Genomic DNA, 19,921 nt, shown 5'->3' with positions numbered 1-19,921 from the left:
GCCTTTTATATGTATTATCTCCTTCAGTCTTCACAAGTTTAGAAGGTCAGTATCCTTACAATACTATTATAGACGAAGAAACTTCGAAGAGGAAAAAACTTGCACCCATCAGTTAGTGGTACAACTCTTCTGTAACCTAAAATTTTGAATATTTTTATTATTGCTATTATTAATCATTGTGACAGTCTACCATAATAAAAATAATAAATGAATTGCATATAAGGTATTCTTCAGGACTCTAGCTGAAATGGGTGGATATAGACAAAAATATTTAGAACTTACATGAAATACTACCAGTGACAAAACTAAGTATTTCCATGAACTCTGCTAAAATCCTTGAAACAACATCAAAACAATGCCTACTTTTCTGAAATTCTATTCATTCATTAATTCAACAAATATTATTAAGTGCCCAATATAAGCAAGGCATTAAACAAGGTACTATGATAGCTATAAATATATCCATGGTACGGTACCTATGCTTCAGAAATTATATTCTAGTAGTAGTATAATCACCAAAATATCTTGACTACAATTTAAGCAAAATTCCAAATATTGAAAGAAGCAAATATACTCCAGAAATTAATTTTGAAATGGGTATGTAGTTTTGTTATTTTTTCAAAGCACTATTATTATTAAAAATTCACCAACTTGTTCATCTGAAACAGAATTTCCATTTAAGTCTGAAGAAGGGCTTATTCGATCACAGGGAAGATTATCATCAGAGACATCAGTATTATAGCCACTGCCAGTTGGAGAATCAGAAGAATTATTGGATGTCAGCACTCCACCTCTTTCTGTGACACTAGCTTTACCCATAATTCCAAAAGTATTATATAAAACAGCACCAGACTGTCTTCCTCCTATAAGAATGAAAGAATATATTTATTAAAAACAGTGGGTATCTCAACACTGTACTCTACAGTACCCATAAAGACAAAAAAATAAAAATAAAAATTCATAAAGATATTTTTTTCTCATCAAAACTTCGCCCTTAACTGTAAAAGTCATGTAAGACTGGATTATCAGGTAAAGAACTACAGGCATACGGGCGCCTGGGTGGCTCAGTTGGTTAAAAGAACTACAGGCATACTCGATTACTATTATATATATATATATATATATATGACTAACCTAGAAGTCTTACATGTAACTCAGCCTTCCTTTTTTATATATATTACTCAATAATGTAAAAGAAAACTGTATATAACTGTAAGTTATATAACTGTAAGTCAGTCTGTCACTGAATAAAGGATTTATAGTATTTTCATCCTGCAAGGCTCTACTAATCAAAAATCCAGTTTCCAAAGACCAAACTTTCAAAAGCTGGGTGGCTCTACATTTTATTCAAAATTTTTTTTCTGAACCAGATTTTTTTGTTCAAACAATGATTTTTTTTGTATTTCTACATGCTCTGTTAGTTTTGAATCACACATTGAAGGGGAAGTCCCACTTACACAATTGGGATGGGGCACCCACCCTGGTAAAAAATCCCAGGTCCCAACTTTCTGCTTAAATATGCTGATTCAGGTTATTAAAAGTCACAATTGTTCAAAACATTTCAGCAATGTGGGGCCAATTTGTACCTCACTTAAGCAGAAATGAAAAAAAAATGCTTACCTTTTATGGTTAAATTTTCAAGTCCACATTCAAACATTATCCAACCCCATTTTTCTTGGCTGGGACCTATTCGAGTTACATCTGGAACAGCTTGCTGATCAGTTTCATCCACAAAAGTAAACTCATCCAACTCTTCCAGAGTAAATAAAACTTTGGACTTCTCAAAAGGAATAGCAGTGATGGCACAGGTACCAATATCTATTATCAAAAGAGAACAAAATGACCATTTTTAAACAGAGAAGTTTTTATTAAAAAACAAAACAAAACCAAGAAAGTAAACATTTGGCACAGTGTCTGTCTTAAAAAGGTATCTTAATACTCTGTCAAAAAGAAAGATAAATGAACCAACCAACTTCTAAAATAATGTCTAATGTCCTACAATTTAAAAAATGCCAGAATCACATTGAAGTAAAAGGGAGAAAAAAAGATTCCATAATTAAGAAATAATTGCTCAGAGGCAGAATGAATTCATTTCTGAAAGATTATAGGGTACTCTAAAAATCTATTAAAAAAAGCTCCTGAATAATTCAACTTCATGGTAAACTATTTTTAAATACTTTCTCATCATCTTACAAAATAAGAAATCATTTTAATTAATTACCCAGCTACAGGAAAAACATTAGAAAACAGAAAAATTATAGCTTTTACTAAAGGACTGCTTTATAATACATTTTATATAATTACAATTCATAACAGACATTGCCATAATTCCACCACTTACAATATGCAATGTGGAAACTAACATCCTGCATGTCTGGCAAAGGTTTGTATTTTATTTACTTTTTTCATTTCTTTCTCTGATTACAGCTAGTAAATACAGAAAAGCAAAAAAAAAAAAAAAAAAAAGATTTAAAAAAAAGACATGTAAATTTACCACCCAGAGATAACTTGTTTACATTCAAATTAAATTTCCTTCTAGCTTTTTAGAGATTATTTTACAAACCAACCAGCTTTGGTTCCCATATTTCAAGTGACAGTAAATCATTATAATTTCCTGAGGGCATTAAAAATTCTTCAAAGATATTATTATAATAGTTATATAATACTCCATCATATGAAAACACTGTATTTCACATTTATGGTTAGAAAATATTCCTGATCACGAGTAAATATTCACTTAAATTTTTCTATGATTTTCTCATTATTTATTTTTTATATTTGCCTTTAATTCCATGAATTTATTCTGATGTATAAGGTGAGGATTAAACTTAAATTTTTTGATTAAGTAATACACTTGCACAGATCAAAGATCCAAAACGTGTGAAAGGGTATACAATGAAAAGCCTCTGACACCACACCCAGGAATCCACTTCCTCTCCCTATAGGTAACAAATGTCATTAGATTATTGAGGATCCCTTCACAGATGAAAGGATTATGAACATATAAGCAAAGACAATTACATTTTTCCCTGCATTTTTATACAATGTTTTGTCTTTGATGACATTTTTCTGCATAGCGTGCTTTTCAAAATTCTATTTAGTTACTTCTTATGCTCTTATGCAAGTGCAAACTGGTTGCCAGTGCAAACTACAGAGCTGAGAAAAGTCTTTTTATATCAAGCCACTGTATTTTGTACCAGCTTTAGGATGAGAGATCTCAGGTAGCCAAGAAAAGTCTCTTTATTTGGAATCCTCAGGTCAAATGCTTTGCTCTCAAACACAAGGATGGTGAAATAAGCTTTGAGAAAGCCACAACAGTTATACAGACCCAGAATACAGACAAGAATCATGGAACCTTCAAAGCCTACAGAATATAATGAGCAAATTCAAGGTAATCATTTGTTCATTCAGGATTGGTCATCTGTCCCACATGTAGATTTTAGTGTAGCAAATCCTCTCAAATAAGACTAACAAACTCAATGTTTTCTAGATTGAATCTCTGACAATCTGAGATCATTTAAGCTTCTAAAGGTACTGAATTACATCAAAAATATTAAAAGGACGAACCATGAGAGACTATGGACTCTGAAAAACAAACTGAGGGTTCTAGAGGGGAGGGGGGTGGGAGGATGGGTTAACTTGGTGATGGGTATTAAAGAGGGCACATCCTGCATGGAGCACTGGGTGTTATATGCAAACAATGAATCATGGAAAACTAATGATGTAATGTATGGTGATTAACATAACATAATTAAAAAAAATATTAAAAGGATATGTGACATCTCTAGTTTTCTCTTTCACCTCACCAGGGACTTTAAGAGGCCAGATCTATCGTTCTAATTGCTACTATATTTTACAGACTTGACCATCTGCTTTTGATATTGCAATTAATTCTTTTTAATGAAGTTGTGCCAACAGAACGATTTTAAAAAGTAAGAAAGACGATAAAGATCATACTCTCTCTTCTATAATGAGCAAGCAGATACCATGAAGAAAACAGGGGATAGAAGTAGTGCCTTTAATTTGGGCCATACCACTTACTTTCCTACCAAAGTTTACCTTCCATTCTCATAGAACATGAGTAAATATTTAAATACCATGTGTTCAATATATGCAGAAACACCTTTCTCTTATAAAATATTCAAATTATAGCAATATTTGAAAAAAATCATGCCTCCTTTTGCAAAATCCTCTTATATTTATATGTGTCAAAGAAAAAAATGTTTGTTGTAGAATCCTACCTGTTGTATCAAGACCCCTAAGTTGCCCATGAACTCGATGAATATTTAACTTGGCCGCAATTTCTTTGCCTTTTTCTGCTCCAGCATTTGATCTGAGAGATCCAGATGACTGAGGCTGCATCTTAGTGGCATGGACATACCTATCAAAATTTGATGTTCTACCAGGTTCTGTATTTGAAGTCTCTTCAACCACACCTCTTTATGGAAAAAGAAAAAAAAAAGTATGATGGTGAATATTTAAATAATATAGTTCAATAAAAACATTTAGTAAGCAGTTTTTTAAAAAACTCCGTTTTAATTAAACCAATATTAATAAATTTTTCAGTGTTTACTGAAAAACAGTATGAGTAAAACAGTACAAACTTTTAAAAAACCTACTTTGTTAATCTATAGTGATATTTGAAATTCCAATACCAATTTTGAGTTTTAACATTAGAATTTTCAGATATGTATTAAAATGGCTATGGCTTGCTTTTACATCCAACAAGAAAATTATGGCTCAAATTAATAAAATCTTTCTTACCTGTTCATACGAACTTGCGTAGCAATTCTGTCAAAACACAATGCTACTAGAGAAACATGAGTCACACTTTTACTAGGAGCTGTACTTGGAGATTCTTCCACTGAGGCTTGTAACAAACATAAGTTTACCTAACACACAAAATGTCATAAATTTCAGATATGAAAAGTGAAATATTATCACTTAAACATAAGATACACAGAAAAATGAAAAACTACTGTTAGGAATGGTATATCTATTTGTGTGTCTGAGAGTAATGAAGATAAAGCTTATAAACAGACTCATAAAGTAATCATAATTCAATTGTTACTGGAGGGAGGGGAATATTTTAGCAAATACTACCCAGTATTCCACTTAACGTAAACTATTTCTATTATTAATTTTTACATTAGATCATCAAAGGAATAAGATATGTATTTTTGATATTATAATCTATTCTACCACCATTCAGTTTAGTAAATACAAAGGATAAAAACCACCAAAATGTTCTCCTCTTCCAGGAAAATTTTTTAAAATATTGAATTGTTACCTTTGGTATGCTAACATTAGCCTGAAGACCTTTAATTGTTACATTATCTTGCTTCATTACAAGATTTGTCTGTGCTTGTCCTTGGTTAGTCGTTCCTATGGTAGCGTGTTCAGTTTTTGTTCCTCTAACATCTGGTTTGGAAGATAGCTAAAGAAATTAAAGCAGAATTGTTATTTCACAGAACTTTCATAATTTCCACAACACCCACAATAGCAACTTGCTTATTCACTGGGCTCCCTTATGCCCATCTATATGCCAGCTGCCATCCAGTTTAGCTTCGAAAAGCTAGGAAAAATACCAGAAGCTTAGGGGCTGAGAGAAGTGATATAAAATAAAGTGAAACCAGTCTATAGAGAAACAGACAGAAAAAAAGAATGGCAATAAGTATTATTTTAGAATTACTAAAATGAATTTATTTGACAGCATATTTTGGATCTGATAACTGGCTCCTTGTTGACTGAGAATATTTTCAAATTTCTTACGATAGTAAGATGTGTGCACCTCTACCCTAACTACCTATAGCACATGAAATGCCAATGTTTTGAATAGTTGGATCATTCAAAATAATCAGCCTCACTTTACCGTGCCTCTGGTCTCTAGCCCAAATATGACCCAGATAAATCGGAAAGTCAAATGGAGCATCAGGATATGATTGCTAAGAAACTGGCTCCATAGCTAGAACTACAGCACAAGTAGACTCCCACACACCAGGAGATGAGGACTTGATTCACTGAAGTGAACAAAAATAATCTAAAAATATTAAGATACAAATGATCTAATCACAGAGAAAAGCCAAAATAATATGCAGCGTTACTTTCTTAGAAAATGAATGTACCAGGGAAGAATGCTCATTCACTTAGGACCAAAGTTCTTTAGGAAAGGCTTACAATTAAGCTACTTCCGAAATAAAAGAAAAAATAAAACTACAAATTTAATAAATATTTTATTGCTATTTAATCCATAGTATAGTTATATACGGTATCTCTTAAGGAGCCAATAACATATAAAGACTATTTAGAAACGTCCATGTATTCCAATTTAAATGGTGATAAAATTTTAATACATTCAATTTTTTTTCAAGTTCAGATATCATGCATACATGAAGAGTACTCAATTTGCTAAACTCATTGAATAAAAAGTTCTTACATTTTCTGAGAAAGTAGTCTTGCTATTTTGGACAGCCTCCCTGAGGACTTTGGCATGGAGATCATCTACAATTGCCGCTGGATGGCGGGTACTAGCACAATGAACCATTGCTTCAATGTACCTGAGGGAAGAAAAACAGTAAACGAAAAACTTAAATATCACTTAATACTATGGCCTAGTTTATCTAAACTGTTCCATTATGTTCCATTCTAGATTTCATCCACGGTAGTTTTACCTACCTTGATAGACTATAAGCTCCTTGCAGGACAGAGTAATCTATTATTTCCCCTTTATCCCTTCATTGACTAGATAGTAGTAAGAATATCAAAAATAATAATTAGTTCCTGGGTGTTTGATCATTTTATGCTTATCAGCCCAAAGCAAAAAATGGAAAATATAATGCAATATAATTATAATATTGCAGTATAATTACTTATCCTGAAAAAGTAACAAATGATAACAGACCTTTTTAAACATATTTTCATCTTTGTTCAACCAAAATAGCCATCATCAACATCTTCTTCATGAACACATATTGCATACACTAATCATATCACATATGCTTAATCATTTTATAAAATAGTAGTTAAAAATTATGTTTTTCAACAAAATTAATACCTGTCCAAAGCTTCAGCCACCAGGGGAGTCAGAACAATATCAACAGTCCCTTTTACTTCAACTATGGCTGTGGTCCTGGTCTGAGAGACTGGCTGATCCAAGGTCCACTCTTCTGTCAACGTCTCATCATCTGTGTTATCAACAGTTTTCTTTTCCAGAGGAGTATATGGTGTACTATACAATTTAATAAGCAAAATACATATTAAAAACACCATGAAAAAGAACAGAAGTTAGAATTTCCTTAAGATGAATGCCACTCAAATATACATTTATTTCAACTAAAATTTTCATGGAATCAGATTAGATATTTTATGTCCCAAATGCCTTGCAGAGACAAGTGAGGTACAAAAATACAAACTGATCAAAGATGGTTAATACATCAAGTAAGAAAAAAAAATGCTGATATATTTACTTGATGGGGCTTTTCCAAAATATGAAAACTACAATGCTGAATTCTTGGTAGTTCCCAATTTCAATATGCCAAGTTATGGCTTGCCCATTATGTCCAACAGAAATGCTAGTGGCTGCTTAGAAATGTTGGCAAAGCCATGACAGACAACAGAGTTGAATTATTTACGATAATTACTTCATTTTTTAAAAATGTTCCAGGGTGCCTGGGTGGCTCAGTGGGTTAAGCGTCTGCCTTTGGCTCAGGTCATGATCCCAGGGTCCTGGGATTGAGCCTCTCATCGGGCTCCCTGCTCAATGGGGAGCCTGCTTCTCCCTCTTCCTCTGCCTGCGGACCCCTCTCCTGCTTGTGTGCTCCCGTACTCTCTCTCTCTGTCAAATAAATAAACAAAATCTAAAAAAAAAAGTTCCAGAACTAATCTTATTTTTCTTTCATTTTCCCAAGGCCCTAGACAATTCCTGCCACATGATGGCCAATGAAATGTTATTTGTAAGAATGAATAAATAAAAATGAGAAGCTGTAAAAAAAAAAAAAAAAAAAATGAAATAATACTCCATCCAACAACTGCAAAAACACTTTCTTTTCTACTGCTTGTGGAACACTCACCAATACAGACTACAAGCTGGGGTACAAAGCAAGTCTCAACAAATGTAAAGATCAAACTCCTAAAGAACATACTATGTGATTACAAAATGAAATGATATCTTTTAAAATTCTCAAATACATGGAAATTAAGCATTGCATTTCTAAATAAGCCATGGGTCAAAGAATTAAATTAGAAGGGAACATTTTTTAAATAAATAAATAATAAAGTTTATAGTCAAGTAAAGAATGGTTATTTCTCAGGATAAACGCCAAATATCTAATAATCAAGAAAGACTGACTTTGAATTTCAAAAGTATGTAACTTTTACTTACTTCGAAGTTGATCCTGAAAGTTGCATTCCTCTGTCTAGTAAAGAATTAGCTGTGAGCCCCTGTTTGATAACCTAAAATAATATAAAACATTACTCACAGTCTAGAATCTTAATGTTATTTGTTCTCTAATTTTATGCTATCAACTGTTATTTGTGAATATTCAGATTACCTTGTTAATATGACTTTGATATGTACAATAAAAATATTTAACAGACAGAGGTGCCTGGATGGCTCAGTTGGTTGAGTGCCCAACTCTTGGTTTCAGCTCAGGTCATGATCTCAGGATCCTGAGACTGAGCCATGCGTAGGGATTCTCTCTCCCTCTCTCTCTGCCCCTCCACCCGCTCTCTCTCTCTCTAATAAATCTTAACAAAAATACTTAACAGACAAATTGAGAAAAATTAGATAAAATATATAATTGGCAATTTCATTTTCTGATTATTCAGACAAATGACAGGGCAGGGCTATGAGGATTCAACAATGAGGGTAAAAGACTATACAACTAAAGCTTAAAGGTAAGTGCTTCAAACATCTTTCCTCCCAAATTCCTTATCAAACTGAGCTTTTCTTAAACTAATTTTAGAATCTTCTCCTGGCACAATCAACTTTTAAGTGGGGAAGAATCCCAGAGAAACATTAAGTTATAGGAAAAACTAACTTGTATGTCCATAAAAGAAAACAAATAAAATAATGCATTTGATTATTCAAACTAAACTGAACCCTTTTATATGTTAGACAGTTATTCAGATTTAATAGAGAAAAATAACTTTCTTACCACCTATATTCTATTTCGAATTTATCTAAAGATATGAACTCCTTCCTTGACTTATTTAGTTCAGAGATTTGACTGCCTAATCAAAGTAGAAAGATTTATTGAAAATACTAAAATAATTCTAACCTTTTAGGTACAATTCTGTATTGGAAGTACCACTGAGTTTTATACTGGAAAATCCATATACCAACATACTTTCACATGGAATAAAGAGAACATTTTGAAGTCATAACATGGGCAATTTATATTGGGCAAGAAGTGGCACAACCTTAAAGCAAAAACTTTGGGGGTACTGGGTGGCTCAGCTGGTTAAGCGTCTGCCTTTGGCTCAGGTCATGATCTCAGGGTCCTAGGATGGAGCCCTGAGACTGGCTACCTGCTCAGCAGGGAGTCTGCTTGTCCCTCTCTGCCCCTCCCCCTGCTCATGCTCTCTCTGCCTACCTCTCTCTCAAATAAATAAATAAAATCTTAAAAAAAAAAAAAAAAAAAAAAAAAAACTTTGTAACTGTCACTGTTTCTTCTTCCTTCAACACATATTGCTCAAATGCATATACATATATTCCAATTCCATTTATCACATTTCCAGCATTACTTAAGTCCAGTCCTACCATCTCTTGCACAGACTGCTGCCCACAGCTTCCTAAGTCATCACCCCACTTCTTCTGCTTCATGACAGTTCAATTCCACTCAGTAGCCAAAGTACATGAGATCACATTTCCTTAAAGCTCTCATAAGTTTCCTAATGAATTTCAATGAAATTGTAACTACTGATACCATGGTCTATAAGTCCTTAATGATCTGGTCCTTGTTTATTTAGGTCTCTAGCCTCAAAATGAGCAGTGTCCCTGCTAACTTATCTATGTGCACTGACTTCTTTCCCACTTTAGAATTTTAGCAAGGCTCCTGCCTGTGCCTAGGTATCCCCATCATCAATTCCTTCTCATACTTTAAGTTTCAGTTTAAATATTACCTCCTCAGATAGACCTCTCATGTCAATACAATATAGGTAGCTCCACCCCCCCATTATTCTCTATCCCAGCATCTCTGGATTATCTTCATAAGACTCTTCTCAACTTGTAATCATATACTTATCTGTTTTATCTATTAACTGTCTCCCACACCTAACCTCTAAGTCCTATGTCTGTTTTCCTCATCACTGTGTATCAAATGCCTGGCACACAGTAGTATACAATAAATATTTGAATTAAGAATGAATAAATTAACATTTAGACACTTTAAATAAGTGTATATGCTTATGTAAGTATATACCACATAAGATTCCTAAACAGTTATTCAGTTCCTTCCATAAGATTTGACCTGCTTAATTTTGTTTTTTAAAATCATAAAAAATCTCTTATAAATGTACAATTTTATAAAAATAGTTTCGCATTGGTTATTATCACTAAATTTATTTTGATGTATTTTCAGTTTTCCTTTAAAAAGCTATTTACAGAATTCATTACAGAAATGGACAATAACAAATTCCTGCTAAATTATAAGATCTCAAATGTCAAGTGCATGGAATTGGATTTGCATAGCAGCAGTTAAATAAATTAAGTAGAAAGAACACCAGCTATTAAAAATAATTTCAAAATTTTATTTTGAAGACACACAAAAATTTGAATTCATAAACTTGATCCTAATCTTAGAGCATAATGTAGACAGAGACTATATGTTAATTAACTAACATTGTGACAATCAAGTCTGAAACTATTCCTCAATTTGAGATGTTTAAATTTATAATACTCATCAATAACCCTGAGATTTATTGTCACACATGGAAGCCATGACTTCAAAAATTCTTTCTTTTAGAGAGGTAGTTAAAATGACTGAGAGAATAATTTTGGAAACATCTTAAAAATTGATTTATCTAAGTAAACCTAACAGTGGAAACTAATGATTTGGTTTATACCTTAAAAGTTGGAACAGAAAGCTGTTCAAATGACGATGAACTTTCTTCACTGGTTGGAGTATCGAGATCGAGGGGACGATGCAATGAGGACTTAGAGGTTCTTTTGTTAGTAGGATGCTTCACTGACCAATTAATTACCTGGAACTGAGTAAGGTAAGTCTGATAACAATTCATCACAGGTTGTTGAGAAGTAATCTGCTCGCTCTCTACTGTTTTCTCAACTTCTACAACATATGGATGTTCTATAACGTCATCTTCTCCACCTAATGCAGAAACAAATGAAGCCTGGGAAGGATGAGTTTTGAATGGCAGAGTTCGGGGATCCTGAATGTTTTCTCCATGGCCAGTAAGTGGTCCCTCCACACTGTGATATATGGAACCCCTACTGTAGTCAATCTGCTGTGTTTGCTTTTTCTTCTTTTTTCTACCTGGATAAGTTCCAGGGCCTTCATCACTGCTAATGGGCTCAAATTCTTCAGCTGCAGAAAAGTAGGCTTCGCTATCAGCCATTGACATGCTGGAATCCATTGACCGATATTGATGAAATGAATTGGAGTCTGCCGATGGTGTGTATGGAAATGAACCAAAACTTCTTCTCTGCTTTGGTGAGTCTAATACATTCTCATCACTTCGGGAGACATCACTACTAAACTGGACTCCAACTGTAACAGGTTGCTTGTCCCCATAAAAAGCAGCAGTAAGGCTCTTGGTACTCCCAAGTCGAGTGGAACATACAGAGGCTTGTCGTTTCAAGGGAGATCTCAAAGGAGATTGACCTACTGACTTTTCCTGAGTATTAGGAGACACAGGGCTGTTTCCTGAAATTTCTGTAGGAATACTAAAATGGAAAGCAAGGTTATTACCATTACTGTACATTGTATAATTTAAGTATAAATAGAAGTACTTATAAAATCTTTACAGTAATCTTAATCATTTATTTTATAAATAAAGGAAAATCTAAAATTTTACAATGAAATATCTATACAAAGTAACAAAACAGCAGAATATGTGTTCGTACCCCATGTAGTTCCAAAAAAAATTAAGGCAGTTTACAACATAATAAAAAACCCAAAGTATAATCTTCCATCCATAATTCCTGGACACTAATGCATTTATAACTTTTTTTTTTTTTTACATTCTTTAAAAGTTTGTCCAACAAAATCTACAAGGGCTTTGGTTAAAGGAGATAGCCCCACTATCACCACCTTCAGCAACTGATGCTAGAGCCATTTACTGAGGCAGAACAAGTTGAGAATGAGAGGCACAAGGTCACTTTTTATGGGCTGAGTTTAAGGTCTCCATGAAACATACAAGTAGAAATATCAAAAAGGTAGCTGGGCCTACAGGGACAAAAGTTTTGGCTAGAGTTTTACATTTAAAAGATGTTGGCTATAGATCATAATTGAAGCCAAACAGTTACTGAGACTGTCTAGGGAAACAGTATAGAGTGAGTGGAGATAAAGGCACAGAACAGAGTCCTGAGTATCCAGAACATCTAACAAATGGCAGGCTGTAAGAGGAAGAAAAAGAAGAAATTGAGGGAAAAAAATGGAGGACATGGAAATAGGGAATAAGAAGGAATAGCCAAGGAGGTTGGAGGAAAATCTAAAATTTTCATATCTGTGGTATGACAAGAAATATTTATTTTCACTACATTTTTCTGTATTTTCCTATTTCTGGAACGAATATATATGTATTAATTTTATAATTAGCAAGACAACAGCAAATGGACATTTAAAAATATGTTCAGGAGGAGAAAAGAATTTTCTATAGTGGGTTAGTTGAGAGGGAAAAGTTTTCCTTGCCAAAATTTTAAGTAATTATAATCTTATTATAATTTCTAATCTATTTTCTAAATGTAATTGAATACTGACCTTACTTGACCATCATCTCTTTTTGCACTATGCAAGAATTCTTTTTGAACCAAATGGTCATCAGCAACAGAAGAGGGACTTTCCTTTTCTCCGGCCAATAAAGGCTGTGCAGCACTAGAACTACTATTCTCTTCTGAGGAAGAGGATGAGCTATGAGATCGTAATGGTACTTGAAGACTAAGGTGCTGAGTTTTTCTTTCTACTTCTATTCCCACTGATTTGTTTTCCCATTCTTTCCTCTTCATGCCATTCACATTACCTGAATAAACAAACAAAAAGTAGGTTACATGAACATAATTTCAAAAGCAATTTATGAAAAATAAGAGCACTTATTCCAATTCCCTATTTTTATGAATATAATCATTTTTAAAAGCACAAATATCCAATTTCACATAGCAATATGCTAAACACTATAGAAAGATATCTACATTAAGTAGATCCAGAGTCCATAGACAGTGAATTTTTTCTTATTTTTTCAAACTTTATTTGAAAATTTTCAAACTTACAGAAAACTTTAAAGAATAATACCAAGCCACCATATTATCTTTTACTTGGAATTACCTATTTTAAACATTTTGCCACATTTGCTTTAATATATATAATATATACATAAGACTTTTTGAATTAAGGGGAATTTGCAGACATAGTGACCTTTTATCCTAGATAGTTAAGTGTTTATTTCTGAAGAATAATATGTAATAACTATATAATTATTAACTTGGTAAATTTAGTATTCATACAATACTGTTATCTAATCTACCATGTGCTTTCCAATTTTCTCAATTGACCCAATAATCTCCTTTAAAGCACCTCTGCCCCTTCCAGTACAAGATTCAATCTAGGATCATATATTATTGCATTCAGTTGTCATGTATTCTTTAATGTGGAACATTTCCTCAGCCTTTTATAAGACATGTTATGTAAATTGGGGGTGGGGGGGATGAAAAGAGAGTTCTAAATTGCTTAGATTAAAAAACAAAACAAACAAACAAACAAACAAAAACTCCTGCCCAGTTTCTATTCTCCTCCAGCCATTCCTGTGTTACCCAAGAAAGAAGAACCCATTAGTAGGAGAAAACACCTCTCTGAGCAGAATACAGTTCTAGATGGAATTTAAGGGGTAAGAAGACTGAAGAACTTACAATATAAGTAATATTATTCATTTCTACTACCACAAATGGAAAAATCAGAATAAATGTCAGAAGAAAAATGGGTTTCATTCACTTCTAAGTGGTAGGAAACTAGTGGTCACTGACCTTCCAAGGAAATCCTGCATTCTACCATGTGCCCTCTAGATTGTATCCTAACACTGCTTATCTATACTTGGCTCCTAGAAACTTCAACAATCAGAAGTCAGATACTTACATAGGGGTTAATTCTATAGTAAAATCACAGTGATTTGGGAATTATAGCTCACTCCTGAAAGAATCAATAGGAGATACAATCTCTATTATACATTATAAGAGTTATAATGAGCTCTGCTTTGTTCAGTTAGAGAATTTGCTCTCTTCCCTCTTTTATACCATGTGTAAATTCCCTGTAGATTTTCTTCCTTCCCTTTGTGATGGTTAAACTTTGATCTGCAGATCAGAAAATCAAGCAGTGTTTATAATTAGTGCCAGCTGTAGTATGGTAGAAAGAACACTGAAGTGGCTTTGATGGCCCTGATTCTAGTTTCTGCTTAGCCATTTGATTTTGTGCAACTCCCTCTCAGTGATGAGCCTCACTTTCTTCACTATAAACAAGGAAAATACAGAACTCACATGGTAGCTTGAAGATTAAATGAGAAAATACCTGTGAAAACCTTTAAAAACAAACATTATTCAAATATAAGAAAGTAATATTGTAAGAAAAATGATAAATTTTATTTAGCATCTTCCCTACCCTTTAAATGTCAAGAACTTTTGATGTTTGCAGAGTTTATAGGATAATCTGCTCTTATTCTAGGCAAAACTGCTGAAGTTAAACAACCTTAAATAAGATGTACATACTTATCTATTAATATTTAGTGAAAAATCATTAAAGCAAGAGCTTGGTATATGTAGTTCGGCTCTTTCTTCTGAGAGCTCCTTATACATGGGAAATCAATGAACTTTTAAAGTCGAAACTTCTTTTCTCCCTTTTTGCCTACTGACAAAAGGCAGTGCTGTTAATGTTTTTGAATAGATCAAGGGAAAAAGGCTAATATAAAATATAAAATACCAAGATTTTTCCACATTTCACTTCTTGACAGCATGACAACTTAAGCAGTAAATACTGCACTTAACTGTAGGAACATACAACTAAAAAACCCAAAGGAACATCCACTTCTGAAGTCTTCAGAGAAAAGATGCTAGATAAATCTAAATCTAATATACTTAAAGCCACCATTTACTGCTCATATGACACACTTGTGTATTTGCAAAGTTATCCTACAGGGTCTAAGGCCACATTTCTCTTCTTGACATGTTCAATTTTAGTGATAAAAAGAATATCTTGCAAAATAGTTGGTAATATGAGGGCCAACAGTATAAATATTACTACTGATAAGCTTTCCTATAAAAGTAAACTCGTAAAACAACTGTTACCTTGAAGCACAGCTATTCTTAAGTAAATCTCTGGAAGCTGAGGTCTAGGAAAATGATATATAAGGAAATACTCAGAATAAGCTTGTCTAGGAAAATCACCAATGTCAACAATAGATCTGAAGGGTAGACCTACTTTTGCCTTGTGTAACTGTAAAAAACTCACTAGTCTTCTCTGGCTTTAGTTAAATCACCTGCAAAACAAAGGAAGATTATACTGAATTCTACCTATAAGACCACTCAAAGAATTGAGTTGAACAAAGTAACACTGAACTTCTCTCAGAATGGCATATGGATAAAGATAAAAAAGATTAGCACAAGTAACAAAATAACACATTACCATCTACAATTTTGGGAATTTCTTTAGTAATAATCCATTCTCCAGGCTGTAGCAGAGACTGTCCATAATACATATCAGACTCTGCACTCGTGCTTGAAAATGCAGAACTACTGGAAGGTGTCAACTCTTCAAGTTTGAAGAAATCTAGGCCAGTTACTGTGCCACCAAAGAATCTGCAGCCACCGAGACAACCACACTTGTTCCTACACCTCTTATTCTTCAGGGTATCATCTGGCCACAAAAACCACAACCTAAACAGAACCCAAGACAAAACAAACAAAAGCAACAACATAACAAAAACTCATTAGGAATAAACTTTTTGGCAGATAATTAAAATTAATTGTTAATATTTTTAAAAGACAAGGTAAACACAAACACAAAAGCTTATTTTACTGTGGAGTGTCTAACCATTTTGTCTTTCTTAAAAAAAATAGTCTCACCATGGTGAGATGAAAATAAGTAGGAACAGAAAGAGAGATATAGCATACCTAAAAAAAAAGAACTAAAAGAAGCAAATATAAAGATCAGACATTTAAGTTCAATTTAAAAACAGTAGTAAATATTCTCAAAAGGACTAAAAATTTTAAACATTAATGTAAAAAATGGACAAAACTATTGGTACAGATTATACCAAATACATAATTTATCACCATTAGCATTTCAGAGCCTATCTCACATGGCAAATACACCAAAATACTCTAAATGTAGGGCAAATAAGAAATCTATTTCTCAATAAAACCAAAATAATGCATTCTTTATTAGAGGAAAAAACTGTAATAATTTTGGAATAAGGACTCTGAACAAACTATTAAGAATTAGGACAATGGGAGAAAATGTGTGTAAAATTTTGTGGGTTCTGTGAATGATCCACACAAAAGCCCGTCAGTGTATTAACTCTCCTACTTTCTTAAAAAAAATATTATATAATACAAATATGGGTGCTATATCTTTATTCCTCTTTTTTAACTTTAAATAATAAAATCACCTCATATTAACAGTCTTTCTAAGTATTTTTACATGCATTATCTCATTGGATCCTCAGGGCCCTCAAGGAAGACAGAATAGGTATTATCATTTTCATTTTACATTCACTCATTTATATTTCTTGAACATATATATATGTGCCTAGTATTGTGCTAGGTGAAACTGACAGACACAGTCTTATCCATATGAAGTTCAGAGTACAGAGGCAAAGGCAAGCCACAAACAAAATATCTAATCATAAATTATACTGAGTGCTATGAGGTAAAAACAAAACAAAAGAAAACCACAAGGTTTTGTGACAAGGAACACAGAAGGAATCTTTCAAAAAGTAATACTTGAGATGTGAAAGATGAGATGAAATATATCAAGATAGAAGTGAAACATCAGTCTAGAGGACAGAAGGAAAAATATGTGAGAAAGCCTTAGGATTAGGGAGAATCTGACATATTACTTTAGTTAAACATTATCAAATTCAAATCACTTCTCTATTTTAAAGCGTTAAGATTCAGTCACTCAGCAAACTATTGTAAGCACTAACAAAATAAAAGACCTTACATATTCCACACACTTTTTTAGCTCATTTGTGTAGCATAAAGCTTAGTAAAATGTATGGGTTTGCATTCATCTAGACATGGGTTCAAATTCCAGCTGTACCACTTAGTAACTCTAGGACCTTGGTCAAATTAGTTAACATTTCTGAGCTTCAGTTTCCTTAACTGTAAAATTGTGGTCTGATATACCTAATAAGACTGTTTTGAAGATTAAATGTAAAGCACCTGATATAAAATCTGGAATACAGAAGTTGCATAACAAATGTAAGCTCCCCTTCCCTACCTTTATTACAATCCAGTGCACTAGTTCTCAAACTTTAGTTTGCATTAGAATCACCTGGAGGGCTTATTATACTATGGAGAGCAGGGCTGCACCCCCAGAGTTTCTGACTGAGGTCTAGTAAGACCTGATTATATAAATTTCTAACAAGTTCCAAGGAGACACTGGTGGTGGTGGTTTGGGAACCATACTTTTCAAAAACACTAAAGAAACTAATGACCTGTGTGTCCAGTAACTTTTCCAGTTACATCAAAAAAGAATACATGTAGGCTCCAAAACTCCTGGGAAACAAATATGCACAAAGGCAGCCAAAGCTGGAGGGCAATGAGTTACATTGGGAGGGCAATTCCCAATTTGCCCTAAACATCCCTACCTGTTCTTGTGGGTATGCCAAGAGTGCAAAGCCCTGACCAGGGCTTGGGATTGTACTGGCAGTAAACAACCTAAAGAGATGAGGTAATATCTCACCCTGGAAAAGAGTAGGTTTGCTTCCACGTATTATAAAAGTGATAGAACCCTTAAGTTCAATATTCCTCTTCTATAATGTATCCCACTGTGTGTAGATATCCATCATGGACTTTTTTGTGTCACCTCCAAAAGATTCATGAATAGGGGTACCAGATATAGTAAATAAAAATAAGTTTGTCCTATGCAATGTTTGGGACAATATGACACACCTATATTAAAAAGTTATTTGTTGTTTATCTGAAATTCAAATTTAACTAGGCATCCTATATTTTATCTGGCAACCCTACTTGGAGGGCACAGGGAACCCATAAAAACACATATGACTCCGGTTCATGCTTTTGTTGTAATAAAGTCCTTTGTCCCTGACCAGAAGTCTTGTGTCTTCTGGCAGCATCCATGAAACTGTGGCAGGCTAACTTGTTAGCTTGCAAGTAGGATAAAATCCCACTCTTCACAATTTTTAACCAAACAGAGCACTGAAACCAATCTAAATAGTTGGGTTTACTTGAACACCTGGAACTTGAATCACGTGGTGCCATTTCCTTTGCTTCATTAGCACCTTGTTCTACCATCTGACCTAATTAGACCCAGGCACTTTGTTCATAGTAACTGGCTTCCTGAGCAATAATTAACAAAGAAACCAAAGTTTTTTTAAAACATTATTTCCCACACATGAGCTTCCATACTCAGGTTTACAAGATGTCAGGATCTTAAAGTAACTTAAAAGATTAATGTAATGTCAGTAAAAAACTCGGGATTTTTTAAAACAAGAATAACACTTCTTTTAGGAAATTAACAGATGAAAATACCTAAACGTTTGTGATGAAATGGAAAAATAAATGTGTATTAGGTATAAATTTTTACCCCTGTATTTGAATACATATTTGCAAAAAAAAAAAAATCTATTTACACCCTTGGCTGGATTTAATACAAACACACCATTCAAAATCCAGATACAGGGGCACCTGGGTGGCTCACTTGGTTAAGCATCCAACTCTTGATTTAAGCTTAGGGTATGAGATCGAGCCCCCTATCAGGCTCTGTGCTGAGCATGGAGCCTGCTTAAGATTCTCTCTCTGCTCCTGCCCTCCCCCCCAACCATGTGCACCCATGTACATGCTCTCTCGTTCTCTATCTCTCTAAAAAAAACCCCAAAACAAACAAAAAAAACAGAGTTTTATATGTTAACAACCAGAAAAAGGAATAGAAAAAAGAAAATACAGGTGCCATGTGATTACTAGCAAAAGAAGTATTTTCTCAAATTAGTATGAGAAATTACAAAGGTTACAAACAGACATATTTGAATGCACAAAAATTAAAGTCTGTATATAAGACTAAAAAATTTTAAAAATGAAACAAATTGCAAAATATTAGCAACAGGGACTATTGAAAGGAGATAATCTATAAAGAGCTCTTAAAAATTGGTAAGAAATACACCAATATGCCAATAAATATACATAGAATAGTAATATGCAATTCACAAATAAGGAAATAAAAACCACCAGTAAATACATGAAAAAAGTATTAATCTCAGAAATAAAGAAATGCAAAATAAAACAGAAATATCATCTTTCAGTTATCATAAAACACATAAAGGATAGCAAAGATGCAGTGAGACACAGATTCTCCTAAAAAGCCACTGGGAATATAAAGTGAAATAATCTTTCTGGGAATTTGGGAATGCATATCAAAAGGCCCAGTTTTTAGCACAGTCACACCCCCCTTCTAAGGAAACTATTTAAAGGGAATTTAAAGAACATGTGGGAAAAGATTTTATGTGCAAAAAAATGTTCCTC

At 33.4% G+C, this 19,921-nt stretch overlaps 1 protein-coding gene across 6 annotated transcripts in view; it reads right to left on the bottom strand.

The window, feature by feature from the left end:
- KIAA1109 (KIAA1109 ortholog) overlaps positions 1-19,921 on the bottom strand; it is a 208,209-nt gene that overhangs the window by 103,993 nt on the left and 84,295 nt on the right. For all 6 annotated transcript variants that reach the window (XM_032412767.1, XM_032412766.1, XM_032412772.1 and 3 more), the window contains 11 exons: positions 15,843-16,093; positions 12,939-13,197; positions 11,065-11,902; positions 8,381-8,451; positions 7,055-7,228; positions 6,437-6,557; positions 5,291-5,437; positions 4,765-4,892; positions 4,242-4,438; positions 1,621-1,818; positions 652-863 (listed from right to left, as the gene is read on the bottom strand). In XM_032412767.1, the coding sequence (XP_032268658.1) occupies positions 652-863; positions 1,621-1,818; positions 4,242-4,438; positions 4,765-4,892; positions 5,291-5,437; positions 6,437-6,557; positions 7,055-7,228; positions 8,381-8,451; positions 11,065-11,902; positions 12,939-13,197; positions 15,843-16,093 (2,596 nt within the window). The remainder of the gene's footprint in view (positions 1-651; positions 864-1,620; positions 1,819-4,241; positions 4,439-4,764; positions 4,893-5,290; positions 5,438-6,436; positions 6,558-7,054; positions 7,229-8,380; positions 8,452-11,064; positions 11,903-12,938; positions 13,198-15,842; positions 16,094-19,921) is intronic.

This window comes from Phoca vitulina, unplaced genomic scaffold (assembly GCF_004348235.1).
Source record: "Phoca vitulina isolate PV1807 unplaced genomic scaffold, GSC_HSeal_1.0 scaffold14, whole genome shotgun sequence".
NCBI lineage: Eukaryota > Metazoa > Chordata > Mammalia > Carnivora > Phocidae > Phoca > Phoca vitulina.
This window is presented reverse-complemented; position numbering and strand designations above follow the sequence as displayed.